General features: G+C 38.5%; 1 protein-coding gene across 1 annotated transcript in view; it reads right to left on the reverse strand.

Moving 5' to 3' along the window:
- The window catches only part of TRPC4 (transient receptor potential cation channel, subfamily C, member 4), a 207,420-nt gene that overhangs the window by 18,802 nt on the left and 170,746 nt on the right, over positions 1–17,872 (reverse strand). The window contains exons 5-6 of the mRNA XM_010835641.1: positions 14,412–14,551; positions 4,561–4,874 (exon numbers count right to left, since the gene is read on the reverse strand). Coding sequence (XP_010833943.1) covers positions 4,561–4,874; positions 14,412–14,551 — 454 coding nt within the window. The remainder of the gene's footprint in view (positions 1–4,560; positions 4,875–14,411; positions 14,552–17,872) is intronic.

Consider the following 17,872-nt stretch of genomic DNA (forward strand, 5'->3'; position numbering starts at 1 on the left):
AAGTCATGTATTCCACAGCTGAATTTTCCTCTATTCCTGGGGTGAAACCAATGAGGAAATATAAATTAATACAAGACATATGACTTGTTTTACTCCTAGTTTATAAGAAATAAAGTATATTAAAACAAAGTATGACTGCAGTTGGCCAGTCCCAGTTATCAGGAACGCAGCTCCAGTCAACATTAATGGTTTTTTTCTTAGTGAGAAAATATCTGTCACAAAGTCTATGCCTCTGTATTCATAAGAGAGAGAGCCTCTTACCCAGAGACTATTGATTTAAAATTGTATGCAGATTACTTTCAGTGACCAAACATTTGGTGTCTTTTAGCAACATGTAGTTCTATCCACATCAGAGAGAAAACAAGCTGGAACCATTAAAGGAGTAGAAGAAGGGCCCCCTTGCTGGTGGGCAAATGCATGGAGAGACACAGAAGGCAGATCACAGTCTGTTCCCACTGGGAGCTCACAGTCAGGAGGGGATCAGAAAGGCATCCAGAAAAGGTACCTCTGAGATGGGTTTTGGAATCCAGAATAAAACTTCACTAAGTAAGAGGGCAGAACAAGAGCATTCTGAGATGAGAGAATAGTATAACCTTTTTAGGGACAGCTTAACCCATTAGAAAATGATGAAGAGTAATGTGTTATTGGGGAATCGAGAACGGGGCAGATCACTGAGAACTCAGTATGTCAAGCTAAGAAATCTGACTGAATCCAATAAGGAACAAGAAACTACTGAGATATTTTAAATACAAGAGTGTCAAGATTTTGGTTTAGAAAGATCATGCAGGCAACGGGACAGAAGACATGTCAAGGAAGGCAGGCACCAGGGGCCAAGGAACTTGGATTTAGGCAGAGCGAGCGAGCAAGGGAAGAGGGCCCGAGATAAAAAACAGCAGGAGTAGACATTTGCAGACTGACTGTGCGTGGCGAGGGTGTGGGGACGGGGGGATCTAGTTTTTGATTTAAGTATCTGGATGGGTTGTGGTAGCATTGACTAAGAAAAGGAGTTGAGGAGGAGGAAGAAAAATGTTTTGAGAGACTCTCATGAGATTTCTTTGATTGGGTTTCAATGTTTAGGACATTTGCATGAAGAGCTGTTCAAAAGACAGTTGGACTTACAGATCTTAGGGAGAAAGGTCTGTGCTAGTGGTGTGAACTGAATACAGAAGTTGTCTCTTAGACACATAAGGCCAAATCTATCAGATGAGTTTTTGCAGAGATACTGAACAGGGTCGAAGGATAGTTAGTAAGGCAGATTAATATTGAAAAACAATCACTGTGGGACTTCCCTGGTGGTCCAGGGGTTAAGAACCCACCTTACAATGCAGGGAACCTGGGTTCAGTTTCCGGTTGGGAAACTATGATCATGCATGCCATGAAGCATGGCCAAAATAAAAAGAAAGCATACTAGTTACTCTTCGTAACTTTGAACCAAAATAATTTGTTGCTTGCAGATTTACCATCTGCTATCTGGGGGAAAATTCAGGTAGAACACCTGATTTACTGGTGTTGAATGATTTGGACCTATAATATTTGACTGATATACACTTATTGGTTGCTTTTCATGATAATAGAGAAAAATCATTGATCAGTATATGCTAACATAATACATAAGCCAAGTTATTTAACATGTTTGATTTTAGAAGAAAATTTATATCAAATATTTTGCATCAGATTTTCTAGCCATATTCTTCCTAGACACATATTTAAATTAGCTCACAATATGTAAACATTTGGGGCTTCCCACGTGGCAGAGTGGTAAAGCATCTGTCGATGCAGGACATGCAGGAGACGCAAGTTTGATCCTTGGGTTGGGAAGATCCTCTAGAGAAGGAAATGGCAACCCACTCCAGTATTCTTGCCTTGAAAATTCCATGGATAGAGGAGCCTGGTAGGTTATAGTCCATGGGGTCACAGAGAATCAGACATAACTGAACAACTAAACACAATCACATACAACACACGTTAGCATTTACCACAAAACCAGTAACAGGGCAAGCAGATTTCTGAGAATCTCATGGATCATAAATTAGGATACTGTTGCTGCTGCTGCTGCTAAGTCACTTCAGTCATGTCTGACTCTGTGCAACCCCATAGACGGCAGCCTACCAGGCTCCCCCATCCCTGGGATTCTCCAGGCAAGAACACTGGAGTGGGTTGCCATTGTCTTCTCCAATGCATGAAAGTGAAAAGTGAAAGTGAAGTCGCTCAGTCATGTCCGACACTTAGCGACCCCATGGACTGTAGCCCACCAGGCTCCTCCATCCATGGGATTTTCCAGGCAAGAGTACTGGAGTGGGGTGCCATTGCCTTCTCCGAAATTAGGATGGGATTAGGTAGAACCCTTGTTAACGGCAATGCATAAGATGTCAGAAAATGGGTTGGGACTTGGAACCACAAATGTTCCTTGAATTAAAGAAGACCTGAGGAGGAAACTCAGTTCTAGGGGCTGTGTGGAAGTTTTTTCTGGAAGACAAAGCATGGAATCAGAAGGATGTGACTGCAAATATCAACAGGGTGGTCTTAGCAAGCAGTCTATATCGGAGCACACAGCACAGAGTAACTAGGAGTTGTGAAAGATGGAGCATGGAAAAAGGGTCTCTATTTCCATCAGAAATCCAGGAGGCCAATCAGCAGGCAGACAACATCCAGGAACTTTGTTACAGGCAGAATTTGAGTCTAAGAAGTGGAGAGGTTGGTGGGGTCTACGACTGTGAATTCCCTATCCTTGTTGCCAGGGGCAGATTGCCAAGTCTAGGATCATAAGTGAGTGGAGAAAGACAAGTTCTGATATTAAAACTGAGACACAGTCCAAAGCCATTCATCACCAGGATGTTGCAGCAAGGGGTTTCAACGAATTGCTGCTGAACTGGTGAGAAGGGAGCACGAGGAAGATGACAAAGCAGGGCAAACTGGTCAGACTGGAGAAATTGCTTAAGCTCAGGAGAATAAAAAGGCTGGAGAAAGCGATGAAGTGACAAGGTGGAGCTGGGATGACTTTTTGTTTTCTTTGATTCGTGGTTTGTATCAGATCTATCTCTTAATGGATTTCAGGCAGCTAAGACTGCAATGAAAACTTATGTGCAAATAATCAGATGTTGATGGATTAAAGTGGGGTTTTAAATACTGGGATCACAGATAAAACAAACACAGAACTGAGACAAAAAGACTATTTTAACCAAAAGTAATTTAGTTTATGGGACGTAACTGATTTCCTCCCACTGGAGAAATTACTGCACTCTTTTAGATTACATAAAATTCTAGAATGGCCAATGAATGGCCATCTGACTTTTAAAGGCATCTACCAAATGACCATGTGTTCACGTGATTACTGTGGAGAGGAAGATCACCTCACTGCCTAATTCATCTGCTAATTCACTGTTTATCACAGTGGGAAGGAAGTAGACACAGGCATGTATTAGGGCTATGTGAGCCTGAAACACTGTGGCCATGAATGTGTGCTGTCAGCAAGCCTGACTGAAGCTTGACACCAAGATGCTCAGATGCCCATTAGACACCAAGAGACCAGATGCTCATCAGCTGTAAGGGCACAGAGAGTTTTATGCACATCAGAATCATGGCCTAGGTTAGCCTGAGGTTTCTAGTTTGAATTATTTCCCCACGTTTAGACTTTGGGCTAGGGAACCTGAGAATAACAGAGACACGTGAAGGGACTTCAGTATCTGGAAAACGCCTGAGCAAAGATTGAAAAGCATTTGGATTTTCTTCCATGACTGGTTTTCCATAAATTCTATCTGTTAACGTGCTTGTACGCTGTCACTAGACACAGGTTCCTTTCTACTCCACATTTCATATTTTTTTAAATATATTTCTCCATTTATTCTAAGTGAAAGGGAAACTCACTCACTTGTGTCCGATTCTTTGCAACCCCATGGACTATACAGTCCATGGAATTCTCCAGACCAGAATACTGGAGTGGGTAGCCTATCCCTTCTCCAGGGCATCTTCCCAACCCAGGGGTCAAACCCAGGTCTCCCACATTGCAGGTGGATTCTTTAGCAGCTGAGCCACAAGGGAAGCCCCAAAATACTAGAGTGGGTAGCCTATCCCTTCTCCAGGGGATCTTCCCAACCCAGGAATCAAACCCAGGTCTCCTGCATTGCAGGTGAATTCTTCACCAACTGAGGTGTCAGGGAAGCCCCTCCATTTATTTAGGTCTTCTCCAATTTCTCTCAGCAATATTTTTGTTGTTGGGTTTTTTTTTTGTTTTTTTTTTGGTGGTGCCACACGACATGTGATACTTCAGTTCCCTGTCCAGGAATTGAAGCCATGGCCCCTGCTATGGAAGCATGGAGCCCTAACCACTGAACCAGCAGGGAATTTCTATTTCCCCTTATAAAACAGTATACATAGCTATCTTTTATATGAGCTCATTTAAAAGAAAAGACCATTTTACTAAAACTTAGATGTACTAGATATCTCTGTTTTCCCCACTGAGCACAGTGTTTCTTTGCAACCACTTGTCATGGTTCAATTTCAAAATGTAAGTAGCCTTTAAATTCTACCAACATTTCCAAGAGGAAAGTCCATGAGACTTACGTTGAAAAGGCGTTATTCTGCTTTTCACATCGTATGCCTTTGCAGCTTAACCCTTTTGTTTCTTCATAATAGAAGTACAACTGGTTTAGGCCATTGGCAAATGCTAGCAGCACGAGGCAGTAGATGAACAGAAACTTCAAGATGTCCAGGAGCATTCTTCCCAGAGATATTTGCAGAGGCCCCAGGTGAGAATTTGCAGTGAACAGTGAGATCAGACGCAGGGAACTGAATATATTTGCAATAGCAAACAAAGCTTCAGCCACCAGCGTGGGGTGCCACATGTCCCAAGATTCACGTGGATTAAGAGCACTGTACTGGAGAAAAGAGAGAAACAAGGAGAAAATAAAGTATGAAACAAGCACATACATACAAATCCGTCAAGCCCAGGCCAGGATGATTTTTTTCAGGTGGCTTCAGCACCATGACCTATTGGCAGGAAGCTGATGTATTCCATGAAGGTGGGAGCACTTCTAATCTACACAAAAATAAGACATTTACGAAAGGAACTTATAAGGGATGAGCTGTAATCAAAGCGACCTTCCTGGTCTGTCCTTGTCATTTGTAGTCTTTGCTAATCTGTGAGTACATCAGGCCTTGATCTTTGCAATAGAACTATTAAAAAAAGAAAAGGAAAATGTTATATAGGAAAAAAAACAACAGTCTGATTTTATATTGGAAAAAATAGAGATAACATAATAAAAAAGAAAACTACATTATAGGGGAAAACTGCTACACTTTGAACAAAATCAATGACTTCACTTACCATATTTGACACATGTGCCTATTCTAGAGTTATCCATGTTGGACACAAATGACACATAAATGAGTGGAAGTAGTGGCCGTGGACATAGTCATGACTAATGTGGGCATCACCATTAATATTTTGTATCTGTTATAGCTTAAATGTACATAAAACCTAAGTTGGAAATCACTCAGGCAATCAATGGATTGCTGATTTTAATATTTCATGTGTAGAAAGTGTGATATTTGTTTAAACATTCCCTAATTAGATAAAACATTTGATTTGAGAAAAATATTTGTTACATTAAACTTTGACGAGCAATTATTTTTAAAGTATGATTAAAATGTCAGCTTTGAACTGTTTTGATATCAGGCTATAGAAGGAGAACATTGAAATTTATCCCTTGTAATCTTAAAGTAGATTTGTATCCTTATCAAGAAAAGGTCAAATACATGTTGAAATGCTACATTATGAACATCTATGGTTATATCTGTATAAGAATGAACAATAAATTACATTTTCTTTTTCACATACATCACTAAAAATGTCTAGACAACTGCATTTTTTTCCTAATGATCATGTAGGAAAAAAAAGTTACTTCTCTATGAGTACCATCAGAATATTTCTATTCTTTTTATATTGCATTTTATACCAAAGACCTTTACAAATGTTAATTAATTCTCTTGAAAGTAATAGATAGTATTTTTAAAAATCTCCTTGGGGAGAAAATACCTCAGAAGTTCTTGATTTTGTTCAACACTCAGACGCCTGCTTGAGTGACAATTTAAAACAATCAAGTTTGAACTAGAAGGAAATTATTTTCTATTTTTAAATCCTGATAACTCTTCTTAAGCATTCCCACGCATGGCTTCAGCATAAAATAGCTAAGGATTGAAGATACAGGAAAAAGAAAATAAGATTTTTGATTCATTGTAATGAGTATTAGAGTAACAGCTTGCAGTATCAAACCTCACCTAATTCTCTCCAGTTCCTTCCCGCCACCCTGTATTTTATGCCACCTTTTCCTTCAAAGACTAAGATAACATTAATCTTCCTTTTCTCATTCTCTTGAAAGACACACATATTTTAGTAGAGAATATCTAGCCTTCTGTTGATGGCTAATCATCTCTCTCTCTTTTAACTTATATGGCTGAGGACCATACCTCAAAATGTACAAAATACTAAACAATAAGCATTCTTAAAGATATAACTGTTTTCTTGGAATTTCTCACCACATTTAACACAATGCCCTGCAGGTCCTAGGTGCTCAAGAGACATTTTATCCCATCAAGTATTCATGCATGGAAAAATGAGGATGAAAGGAACAGATAATTATAATAAAAATGCTCTGAGAGATGAACACTAACTGCTGTGGGAATAGAGAAGAGAAAGTGACACATTCTATCTGGCGCTAACGAGACTGGCAATGAATAGAGATTATATGTTGTTCAAGCTCGAAGGATCCTTTGATGTTACTGAATCTAGTGGAGATACCATTCCTTGTTCTAGGCATCACAGCCCGTTTGATCCAGTAGGATGTAAAATCCATCGTCACATGGTCACTGACTCCAGCTCTGCTATTGACTTACTGTACTTTAGAACCCTTCTTAGCAAATTCTCTCAGCTGGGGCTTGCAAAATCATAAGAGGATGGTTTCCATTTTGCAAATGAGATGCTAGCTTCTGCCCCTATATAATTACCCAGGACTGTTTCAGGGTCCAGCACTCCGGATAAATGATGAGAAACAATGCTATGTGAATAGCATTTATACCTGGTCGGGGTATCCTGAGAAAAATATTGCTGGTATTTGGGTTAAAGGAGGGCTTCCCTGGTGGCTCAGAAGGTAAAGAATCCTTCTGCAATGCGGGAGACTGGATTCGATCCCTGGGTTGGGAAGATTCCCCTGGAGGAGGGCGTGGCAACCCACTCCAGTATTCTTGCCTGGAGAATCCCCTGTGGACAGAGGAGGCTGACAGTCTACAGTCCATGGGGTTGCAAAGAGTTGGACACGACTCAATGACTAAGCACAGGGTTAAAGGATGTTTGAATGAAGACTTGGAAATTAAAGAGAGAGACCTCCTGAGAGACTGAGAAAAATCTTCCCTGGAACCATCTGCTTACTGTCTAAGGATAATAATCCAGGGGGATCTTTGCCTCCCCAGAGAGAACTTGTTCACTTTAGAAGGTGAAGGTCTTGCTCTTTCTGTCTCCAGGGGGAATATGGGCAGCAGGCACAGCTGTACTACACAAGCTCTGAGACGCATTAGTTTCCCACTGCTGTCCTGTGATACAAACTCATGTATGTGGAGGGCACATCTGGCTTCTCTTCTGTTGCCCTGTGTGAGCTTGGAGCATGGGGGACCAATGTGAAGACTGTTTTGTAAGTAAAGAATTTATCTGTTCTCTGACCCAGAAACCTTGTTTCTTGTTAGCAATAAACTGAGATATAAAATTTTAGGAATTCTCTCTTGATTTCATTTTTTAAAACTTTACTCTTTAAGTTTTCTTCTGCCATTCACATCTATGTACATTTCACTTAGGTTTTAAAGAAAGGCATTATTTTATGAAGCAATTTAAAAATTTCTTTCAAACCAAGCTATTCTGTGACTCTGTACAGAAAAGTGGTAATTTTGCAGTGATTAAACATATTTTCCACATCTACTGTTAGGAATGAAAAGATTAACTTGAATTTTAAAGTTTTCTTTGGCTTTATTTTCTAAAACTTATTCACAAGATCTATACTCATGTTTCATCTTTGTATGTTTGCCTCCAGCCAGAGTGATGGCTCTTGTCAATCTTCTTAGCAGGCTCTGCTTCTTCACTTGCACCTTAAACATCGAGTTCACTTCTCAGAGCCCTTCTCTTCTTATTCTTTCTACTCTCCCTGGATATTTCCTGTGATTTCAGTTGTCACTTATATGCTAATAACTCCCAATTCCTCATCTCCAGCCCAGAAGTTGCACGTACATTCATATTTTATATTCTCTTTCCTCTTGACATTTTCTCTTAAATATCTCATGGGTGTCTCAAACTCACAGGTCAGAATTGAAACTCATCCTCTTTTCATCCTCAAACACCTTCACAATTCATGCTTTTTCATCTCAGTGGATGGCAGTAAATCACCTAAGGCAGCATTTGAGGTTGATCCTAGAGTCCTTCCTAGCAAACTCCCAGCCTTTGAAACCAAAATCTTATATATGTCCTTACTCCTTGACACTGGTATCCTCACTGTTAAAAAAAGTTTCCTACAAAAGGAAGTTTTGTAGGAAATCTACTTCTGTAGGAAATCTATTCCCTACAGAAATGATTATAATAGCCTTTTAACTCTTATCCCTGCCTTGAATCTTGTCTCTATAATCATTTATTTACTCCAGGTCATCTTTTAAAAGGACCAATCAGGCAATCTGGCTTAATGTTCTTGAATGACACCAATATCCTCATGATGAAATTCCATTTCCCAACATGTCACATGAAGCCTCTGGAATCTGGGACTTGACTTCCTTTTGAGATTGACTTTCCATTTGTACCCAATTAGGTGCTTACCGCTCTGGCTCAAACCTTCAATTCTGGCCGTTCTCCAAACTGACCCTCACATTCTCACCAAAAGGCCTTTCTATGAATCCTGGACCCTTTGTCTAAAAAATGGGTTTCAATTCTAATTATTTTGATTCTTTGGCTACTAATCACTTATCAAATATGTGTTGAGTGCATACTCTGTGTCAGGCAATATCTTCAGGGTTCATAGTAGTAATCAAACAAGCTATAACTCATGCCATGCAGGCTTACAATACAGTGAAAAAGACAGATATTAAATAGGCAGTGCTTGTCTTTCCTTTGAGAAGTTCTCTTGTACTACAGATGAGTGGACACCAGGATCCTGCTGACCAGAGCTGGCAATCCCCTGTTCGAGAGAAATCAAGAGATATGTACATACCTATATCTCTTTGAGCACCAGAAATTCCTGCTTTCCTTTTTTTCTCATGGATTTGCTTATAAATTATAAACCTAACATAGTCTGACTTTGCCTTAAGCCTCCATTTCTATTTAGATTCCTTGTAAGGAACTTGCTCCTATGCAGACCTAGAAAACAGAATATTTACCTTTGAGTTCCTTGTCAGATTTCCATGTCGGGAGCTTTGTCTAATGTGTTTTTGGTACTGGACATCTAATAGAGTGTTTTATATGTGACAGAAGCTCAAAAAGCATTTTCGGGTGGAGAATTGTCCCAGACATATTCTAAAGTACGATTGTTAGAAAAGATGGATCATTTGTAGAAATGGGAGCATCTTAATATAGCTGGGTTGCAGAGGCTTTGGGAATAGTGATAACTCTAAGAGAAAGCTGAAGGCAGATCATGAACACCTTAGCAGAAGTGTTAGGAGAGGAAGACGGATTGCATCATAATAGTAGGTCCTAAGTTCCTTGAATATAGGAAAAGTTCATCTTTATATTCTCTAGAGCCTGATGCATACTCATAAAAGTCAAGTATTCAAAATGAATAATAATTAAGTTGAGGCAAAGTGAAAACATTTGTTCTACAAAATTAAACAGAAAATGTATGCTAGTTTTAATGCTTGATTTATAAGGTGAAAACATTTCCCTTTCTACAAACTGGTTAGATAATTAAGAAGTGAAGACAACAGGAAGGTGTATGGTTTTCTCCTGTGGTAGATAATACTATACAACTCAGATTTAAATACCTACAGCTCTCTGTCATAAAACTAAAGAATATTTAGAAAAGTTCATGATTTGGAGAATTCACTACAGTTGTAACATTTGTGAAATGGAAACATTCGCCTTCTTTCTAGCTGATAAGAAGAGGGACCAATGAGGTAAATACTATTTAGAAGACTGGTGCTATGAAAAATTCCAGCAAGATCATTGAAAGAACTGTTCTTATTCCTAATCATTTTGATTTCTGAGAATATTATTTACACAGTGGACGAGGCATAGAATTGCAACCATTTCTGCCAAATGACAGAAGATAGACATAAGAGACAAGTTATACATAGGAAAAGGGACTGGGTAATATTTAGGAGAAAACGATTCCTAATGAAGATAAACTAACATTTTCCAAGTGTGCCCAGGCATCAACAAGCTCTAGATTGACTTAACATTTTATACATGGTGAGAACAAGAAATGATTGACAAACCTTCTCCTTCAAAAATTAAAAGCAAATTTTAAAAAGCTACAATCCCTAAGCTGTGAAATGCTAATGAATCAAGGCATTTAAGGCAGAACCACAAGCCTTGTGGAGAAGGAGAATCCTAAAGTCACGTGAACTTCTGTGTTCTCTTTGTATAACCTAATGCTGTTTCATTTTAATCAAAATAAAAAACAACTGAGTGCTTATATTAAACTCTATGGCATAAATGTGTTTATTAATGAGATCCTCACAAACATTGTCTGGAATTTGATTATTCCTATCATCTTACAGAGAAGAATGTTGAGGCATAGGTTAACTTGTCCCAAATCATACTGGTAGGAAGTGGTACAGGCAGTAGTCATACCAAGTATGGATCAGAGCCCAGATCACAGCTTTGGCCAAAAGGACCCTTTTGTATGTTAAAAAAAAAAAAAAAATCTCCAGGAGGATAAATTGCAAAGGGATGAGCCAAATAAGAATGGCCCTTCTGCTAGACCAGGAGGTTCTCTCCCTACAGACCAGTTACAGAAGGATCTCCCTCTTGAAGGACTGATGGTTCATTTGGTCATCATAACCATCAGAAGTAAACTATTTACTGAGGAGCAGCGTCAAGACCATTCTGGGATCCCACCTATGATCCAAGCCTTCATAATAACAAATCACGTGTCTTGTGGATCTTACCTCCTAATTTTTTTTTTTCCCAAAGCCAATCTTCTATTAACTTCTCCTGTGTCCACTGCTCTACTTCAGGTAATCATCATCATTTGACTCATTCTGTTTCAGCCTCATTAATGGTTCCTCTTTATTTTAGGATTCAAACTGTATAGCATGATCTGGAAAGTCCTTCCCATCCTCTCCCTGCCCCAGTTCCCTGGACCATCCCTCTGAATTAGTGGCCTCCTTTATACTCTCAGACTCATGCATGTTGTGTCTCTTCTCCCAGGGACATTTATGAATGTTCATGGACACAATACATGCCCACTCACTCTGTCCTCTAAATCATTTCAAGACACTGCCAGCCAAATTTAGTTCCTTCCATGATGCCACCAAGGTCCCTGTGGTAGACCTTATCACACTGTAAGGTCTTCATGTGCATTTCTCTTTCCTTTCTGTGAACTGCTTGAAGGCAGGGGCTGTATCGCCAGTGTCTGCATTCTCAACAAACAGATGGAAAGCCAGTTTCTTAATGTGACTCCATAAATTCTCATTGCTTGATTCACAAAATGACTGTTTGCCTCATTTATGGTAGTCTATTTTTGTACAGAAATAATGCTCCTGTTCCTGAAATCGTAAATTATGTTATTAAAAATTAGCATGAGAAAATGAATGATAGAACAAAAGATGATCAAGGAGGCTGAGTCACCAAATCAGCATGACATCACAGCCTCCCAAAGTCGGTGCTTTTTTGCTATTATCGTCATTTAAAAGATAATACAATCGAGGCCCACATGAAACACCTTGCCCCAAATTAGACAGTTTGCAAGTGGTAAAGGCAAGTGTGAATTCAGACATGAAGGTCTTTTTCAACTAAAATAAAGCAAATGCCACAATAAAGACATTGCAAGAGGCAAGTCCAGTGGACTCAGGGTACATGAAGGAGGAGGAAACAGCAGTAGGAGAGAAAGGAGAGAACTAATCATGCATTTGGATACCAGCACTTTAAATACATTGATCGACTCATGTTTTTCTCATATTAATGGTGTAAGGCAGAAATTCCTTATTTTATAGGTGAAGCACAGAGAGGTGAAAAAACAGGTCCAAGTTCACATAACTAGTAAGTGATGGGAGAAAACTGAGCCCAGGAAACCCAGGTCTAAAGTGCAGCCATTTAAAAACTATTCATGAAACTCAGGTTTGGAGCACACAAATTAGTCATTCAGAAATAACTTTTCATCATTTATGTTTATAATCCTAGCTGAACTCCTATGACCAAAGGGCATAAGCAATCCATATATTTCCCAAAGACTTCATCTGAGGTTATTTCTATGTACTTTTCCATCTTTTTTTCCTTTTCTTTTCTTTCTTCTTCATCACTTGGGATGAGTTGATTTTTTTTTGTCTTTTAGCCATGTGAAGCTTGCTGGATCTTAGTTTCCCTATCAGAGACTGAACCCATGCCCCCTGCATTGGAAGTGTGGAGTCTTAATCACTGGGCCACCAGGGTAGTCCCTAGTTGAATTTTTAACACAAAATTTCCCATTTACAGTATAAGGAACAATGTTTATATTTTAGTTTGAAAACAGATATTCCACATAAAGAATTTATGAAAATTCAAATCCAGTTATCTGAAACCACTGAGGCCCCAAATACACAGGTGTTCATTAATTTATATAATTGTACTTAGTATATATCAGAGTTCTTATATATAAAATATATATGTACTATAAGTGAATACCATATAAATGAGATCTATAAAATGTTTCTTAATATAAATATTATATGAGAGAGGTTCCTTTTGGCATCAAACCCATATTTATTTGAGCTGCTAAATAGAATTTTTCAGCCTAGGGCTATTCATGATGTCTTCCTTAGACCATTTACTTCAAAATTAGCTGATGAATTTGCAATAAATGCGAATTTAGGCCCCTGCCTAATACTCCTGACCTGGGGGAATTGAGAAAAGGGATCTGTTTTAGCAAGCTCTTCAGGTGATTCTTAGCACCTGAAAGTATGAGAAGAATTGATATGTCATGTGGAACTAGAATTTTATAACTGCACGTGGTCACAAAAAAACAGATACATTACTTTTTGAGAGAAACATGTCCAAAACAACTTTATAGATATACTTAAGCATCATGACAGAAGAAAGAAGAATCGGGAAGATATGCACTTCAAAATAGATATCCATCTCCTGCACAGATGCAAAACTGGCTTGGTTAACACAATATTTTGTGTCATCTTCAGAAAGGCCCAAGGTAATTCATTCTTAATGCAGATAGAAAAAAATTATCAAATCATTTCCATTCTGAAAACATAGCTAGTTTTCCATGAAACTGGCAGAAAACATTTTTTCTGAGTGTTCTGATGAGTGCTGGAAACATTTTAATTGAACAATTCAGGAAACGACTTTGGGCAATTTTGACCCTGTTACAGCTGAACGTTTCAGGAGCTGACTTAGTACAACACTAAATGAATGAGAGTTCACTTTTGTTTTAGCATTTCCTAGCTCAGATCATTAGATCGCATGAATTATTCATGTACAGTCCAATTAAACACTGTGTTTTCCTAATTCACTCATCAGTTTGACACACATTTTTGAAAAAGGAAGAGAAAAGGAAGGAGTGAAAGGAAAGGCAGGAAGGAGGACACGATCATACTTTGGTTTAAAAAACATCCCCCAAAGCACAAAATAATCTCAGTTGTCACTGCAGAACAAAAACGCTTTATGTAAATTATGTGGTTTGGGGTGAGATTGATGCTGTATGGAACACGGGGGAGGAATGGGTGTGTGAGATTTCAGCACTGTCACATTGAATGGGGTGAGGAGAAGAATTATATTCTGCTCCAATTATATCAAGCTATATTAGTTTAAACTGAAATAATAATTTCAATGCTTTAAGAGAGCAATATTTTGATCTGTCTGTGTAATTTTATCAGTTAGTTATAACTGATAAAAATAGATTCTGGTTGCAAAAGTTTGAACAGTGTTTGAAGTAAAATTTCATTAGAAATGGAAAAGATTAGACTTGAGAGCAGCTATTGTGAATCACTTTTAGGCATCATTCAATTTAGATACCAGAAAATTGGGTGACAATTTCTAAATGTCTATCAAAATTTGTTTTACAACTATAAGCTGTGCATTATCTATGTATTTTATTTCTATCTCTCAGGAAAGTCATGAGATGATGAATTTCACATACAGATAACGCCCTAGGCAGCATTATTAATAAAAATAATAACAATGGAATATTATCAATAGTTAACATAACTTTTGCTTTACCAATAACATAAATTATAGTTACCTTTACAAATGCAACGATTTTCAAGGAGATTGTTGCTAGGTATAAGGAGTTCATCACAAAATCCATTAAATTCCACCAATCATGGATGTAATCTTGAAGTCCACCATCCCACATTTGTTTAATCTCTCCCCATATAAAACCTGCAGTTATAGAAAGATTCATGTAAGAGTGGTTTTTCAATCAAATCATTATAAACAGAGATACATAATTAGGAATCAGAGAATCTTGGAACTTCAGGAAACTATATAGTCACTCTAATACAACACCTATTTTTATAGGTAATAATAATTGAGTCCCAGTCAGATTATAAAACTTCCAGGATTCTTAGCTAATTTGTAGAGAATTCTCTTGAGGCTCCTTCACTTTCTTTTTATTCATTTGATAAATTCAGAAGGTTGTGAAATTTTGACTCAAACTGGGATTCCTCTCTACCTCTATATCTTTCTCATGGAAAATATCATGATGGTCATTTGCAAACACATACCAAGCCAAAATGACTCAAAGATTTATGAAAAAACTAGTGAATGTATGTGTGCTCAGCCAGTCTGACTCTTTGCAACCCCATGGACTGTAGCCCACCAGACTCTTCTGTTCGTAGGATTTTCCAAGCAAACCTCAGGGAGTCTCTCCAACCTAGGGGCTGAACTTGCATCTCTTTTATCTACTGAACAAAACTGGCTTAATACCATTGACCAGGGTACTTTGCTGTGCTTTTGTAAGCAGTTAGCACCTTCAGAGATCTGATTTCAGTTCTGTTTAAAAAGCGATTATAACATTCATACTTCTAGCAATAGGTCTAAAGCTATACCCAGAGAAAATAAAAATCCCTTTCCTTTGATTATGGTCATGTTTTTAATAGGAAATATTTTATTTTCAAATATTAGAAATTACTTATAACATATCACTGTATATCTTTATTCTATTTCCAGAATATTATTAAAATTTTATAAATCTATTTTTAGAGCCTAATAATGAGAAGGGAAAATATGAAGATATCTAGAATCAGGAAATATGAAAAGGATAAATATGATTTTAAAACTACATTAAAATAAGAAAACAACTAGACTCTTTTATGATAATGATAGTTTGATACCAATGTGGGTAGTACAGAGTTTTATATCTGTCCTACACTAAAAGCAAGAAAAAGTCATATAAATATAGAATCATATTTTTTCATGAATCTGTCAGAGAGGTGAGAAACCAGGGAGCCTATATGTCAAAGAAAACAGTTGCTGCAAAGAGAGTGACAAGGAGAGCATTAGCTTCCCTGGGTCAGGTGGCAGGGTGAGAGACACTGGCACCATATCAACACAAGAGATTAAGACAAGTTCAGAAAACCTTCTTAAACAAACTTCTAAAAGCTGAGCATGAGCTACTGAGAGAGGACAGAACCCCTAGGACACAGATACGAGGAGGGTGTCCATTCACTTGTAAGCTAATTTCCATAGATCCTGACACCGCTCAAGAACCTGGTTCTGGGAGGAAGCACAAAGCTTTATCCAGGCTCCTGCACCCCAAGAAGCAGAACACATCAGTCCTCTGGGAGAAGCGGGAAATAGAACTGGGACTAACATTTATACCAACATCCTTAGATGCTTCCTACCAATTGGGGAAGGTTGGGAAACCCTTCTGCATGCAACCTGCACAGTTTTACCACCATGACAAGGAAGATTTGGGTCATTGAGATGCTCCCTGATGCCCAGGCATAGGCTTACCTAAGTCTGACCCTAGACCTGGAAAACAGACAGGCTTTCTGCCTCACATCACCAGGCTGATAAACACTCAGTAAGAAGCAGAAGCTGACAACCACTAGAGGATCACAAATACCTGGACACAAACTCCCTCAGAGGCACAGGTGCTGGAGGAAGGCCAGAAACGGGGTAGAGCAGGAATTCTGAGAATAATTATCTCTCCCAACTGTTTTATCTGTTCAGGTTGCTATAACAAAGCACTCCAGACATGCTGTCTTATAAACAACAGAAATTTACTTCTCATAGTTCTGAGGGCTACAATCTAAGGTCAGAGTGTCAGGGTCAGGCTCTGGTGAGAGTCCTGTTTCATGTCGTAGACTTCTGACCTCTCTTTGTGTCCTCACTTGGCAGAAAGACAGTGAGCTAGCTCTCTGGTCTGTTCTTCTAAGGGCACTAATTCCATTTGTGAGGCTTCTACCCTCATGTCCCAGGTGCTTCCCAAAGGCTCCACCTCGAAAAACCATCACATTGTGGGATAGGATTTCAATGTGTGAATTGAGTTGTTGTTATTTAGTTACTAAGTCATGTCTGACTCTTTTGTGACCCCATGGACCCACGAGGGTACTCTGTCCATGGGATTTCCCAGGTAGAATACTGCAGTGGGTTGCCATTCCTTCTCCAGGGGATCTTCCTGACCTAGGGATCATACCCAGGCCTCTCGTGTTAGCAGGCAGATTATTTACCACTGAGCCACCTGGGAAGCCCATGAATTGGAGAGAGGGGTACAAAGACTTGCAGTCTTTGTATATGGTGGCCTGAAACTGATTACAGCAACAATGAAACACAAATCCAGCTCAGCTTCTGACTCTACTGCCTCAAATTCCTGCACTAATGTCCTAACAGAAGAGGCATATCCATTTTCAGGCATAAATGCTATACACTTCTGTCCAGCCTTCTACATAGGTATAAATAAATACCCTAACAAAATACACGCACATGCATACACACATACAAGCACATGCACACTGTGATATATCATACTCAACCTGTTCAAAAAAGATAAAGAAAAAATACTAAAGGCACCAGGGACAGGGATTTGGTGGAAATAAAGGACACATTGCATACAAAGGAAAAAATATAGGACTGATGTCAAATGGATTGTCTGAAACCGCACAGAATGGCATCATTAAAGTGCTGAAAAGAGAAAGAAGTCAATCCAGAATTCTACACACAGCACAAATATCTCTAATAAATAAAGGAGAATGAAAAACTCATTTCAGACAATCAAAAATTCAGACAGAGGCCCATGCTCCAAGAAATGCTAAAGGGTTATTTTTTTAAAGCAGAACATAACTGATAGATATTTAGGCTTATAAAAAGAAATGAAGATCTCTATTCAGAAATTACTAAAGTGAAAATCAATGTAAAAGATGTTTTTCTTATTTTGCTCTAACAGATAATTGACTGCCCAAGGCAAAACAAAAATAGTAGCACTGTACTGTGGTTTATGACATATGTAAAAGCAAAACACATGACAACAGCACAGAAGACAAGAAAGAGGAATGAGAAGCACAGAATCACAGGGTTCTGATACTACATGTAAAGCAAAATACTATTTGAAGTTAGACTGTGACAAATTAAATGTATGTTGTAAATCCTAATGCATTCTCTCAAAATATGTTTAAATGCATAAATGCAGAGTCAAAAATATAAATAAATATGGTGTTATAAAATGCAGTCCAAGAACAGGCAGGGGAAAAAAAGGAAAAA

This window comes from Bison bison, unplaced genomic scaffold (assembly GCF_000754665.1).
Source record: "Bison bison bison isolate TAMUID 2011002044 unplaced genomic scaffold, Bison_UMD1.0 scf7180017864048, whole genome shotgun sequence".
In the NCBI taxonomy this organism is placed as follows: domain Eukaryota; kingdom Metazoa; phylum Chordata; class Mammalia; order Artiodactyla; family Bovidae; genus Bison; species Bison bison.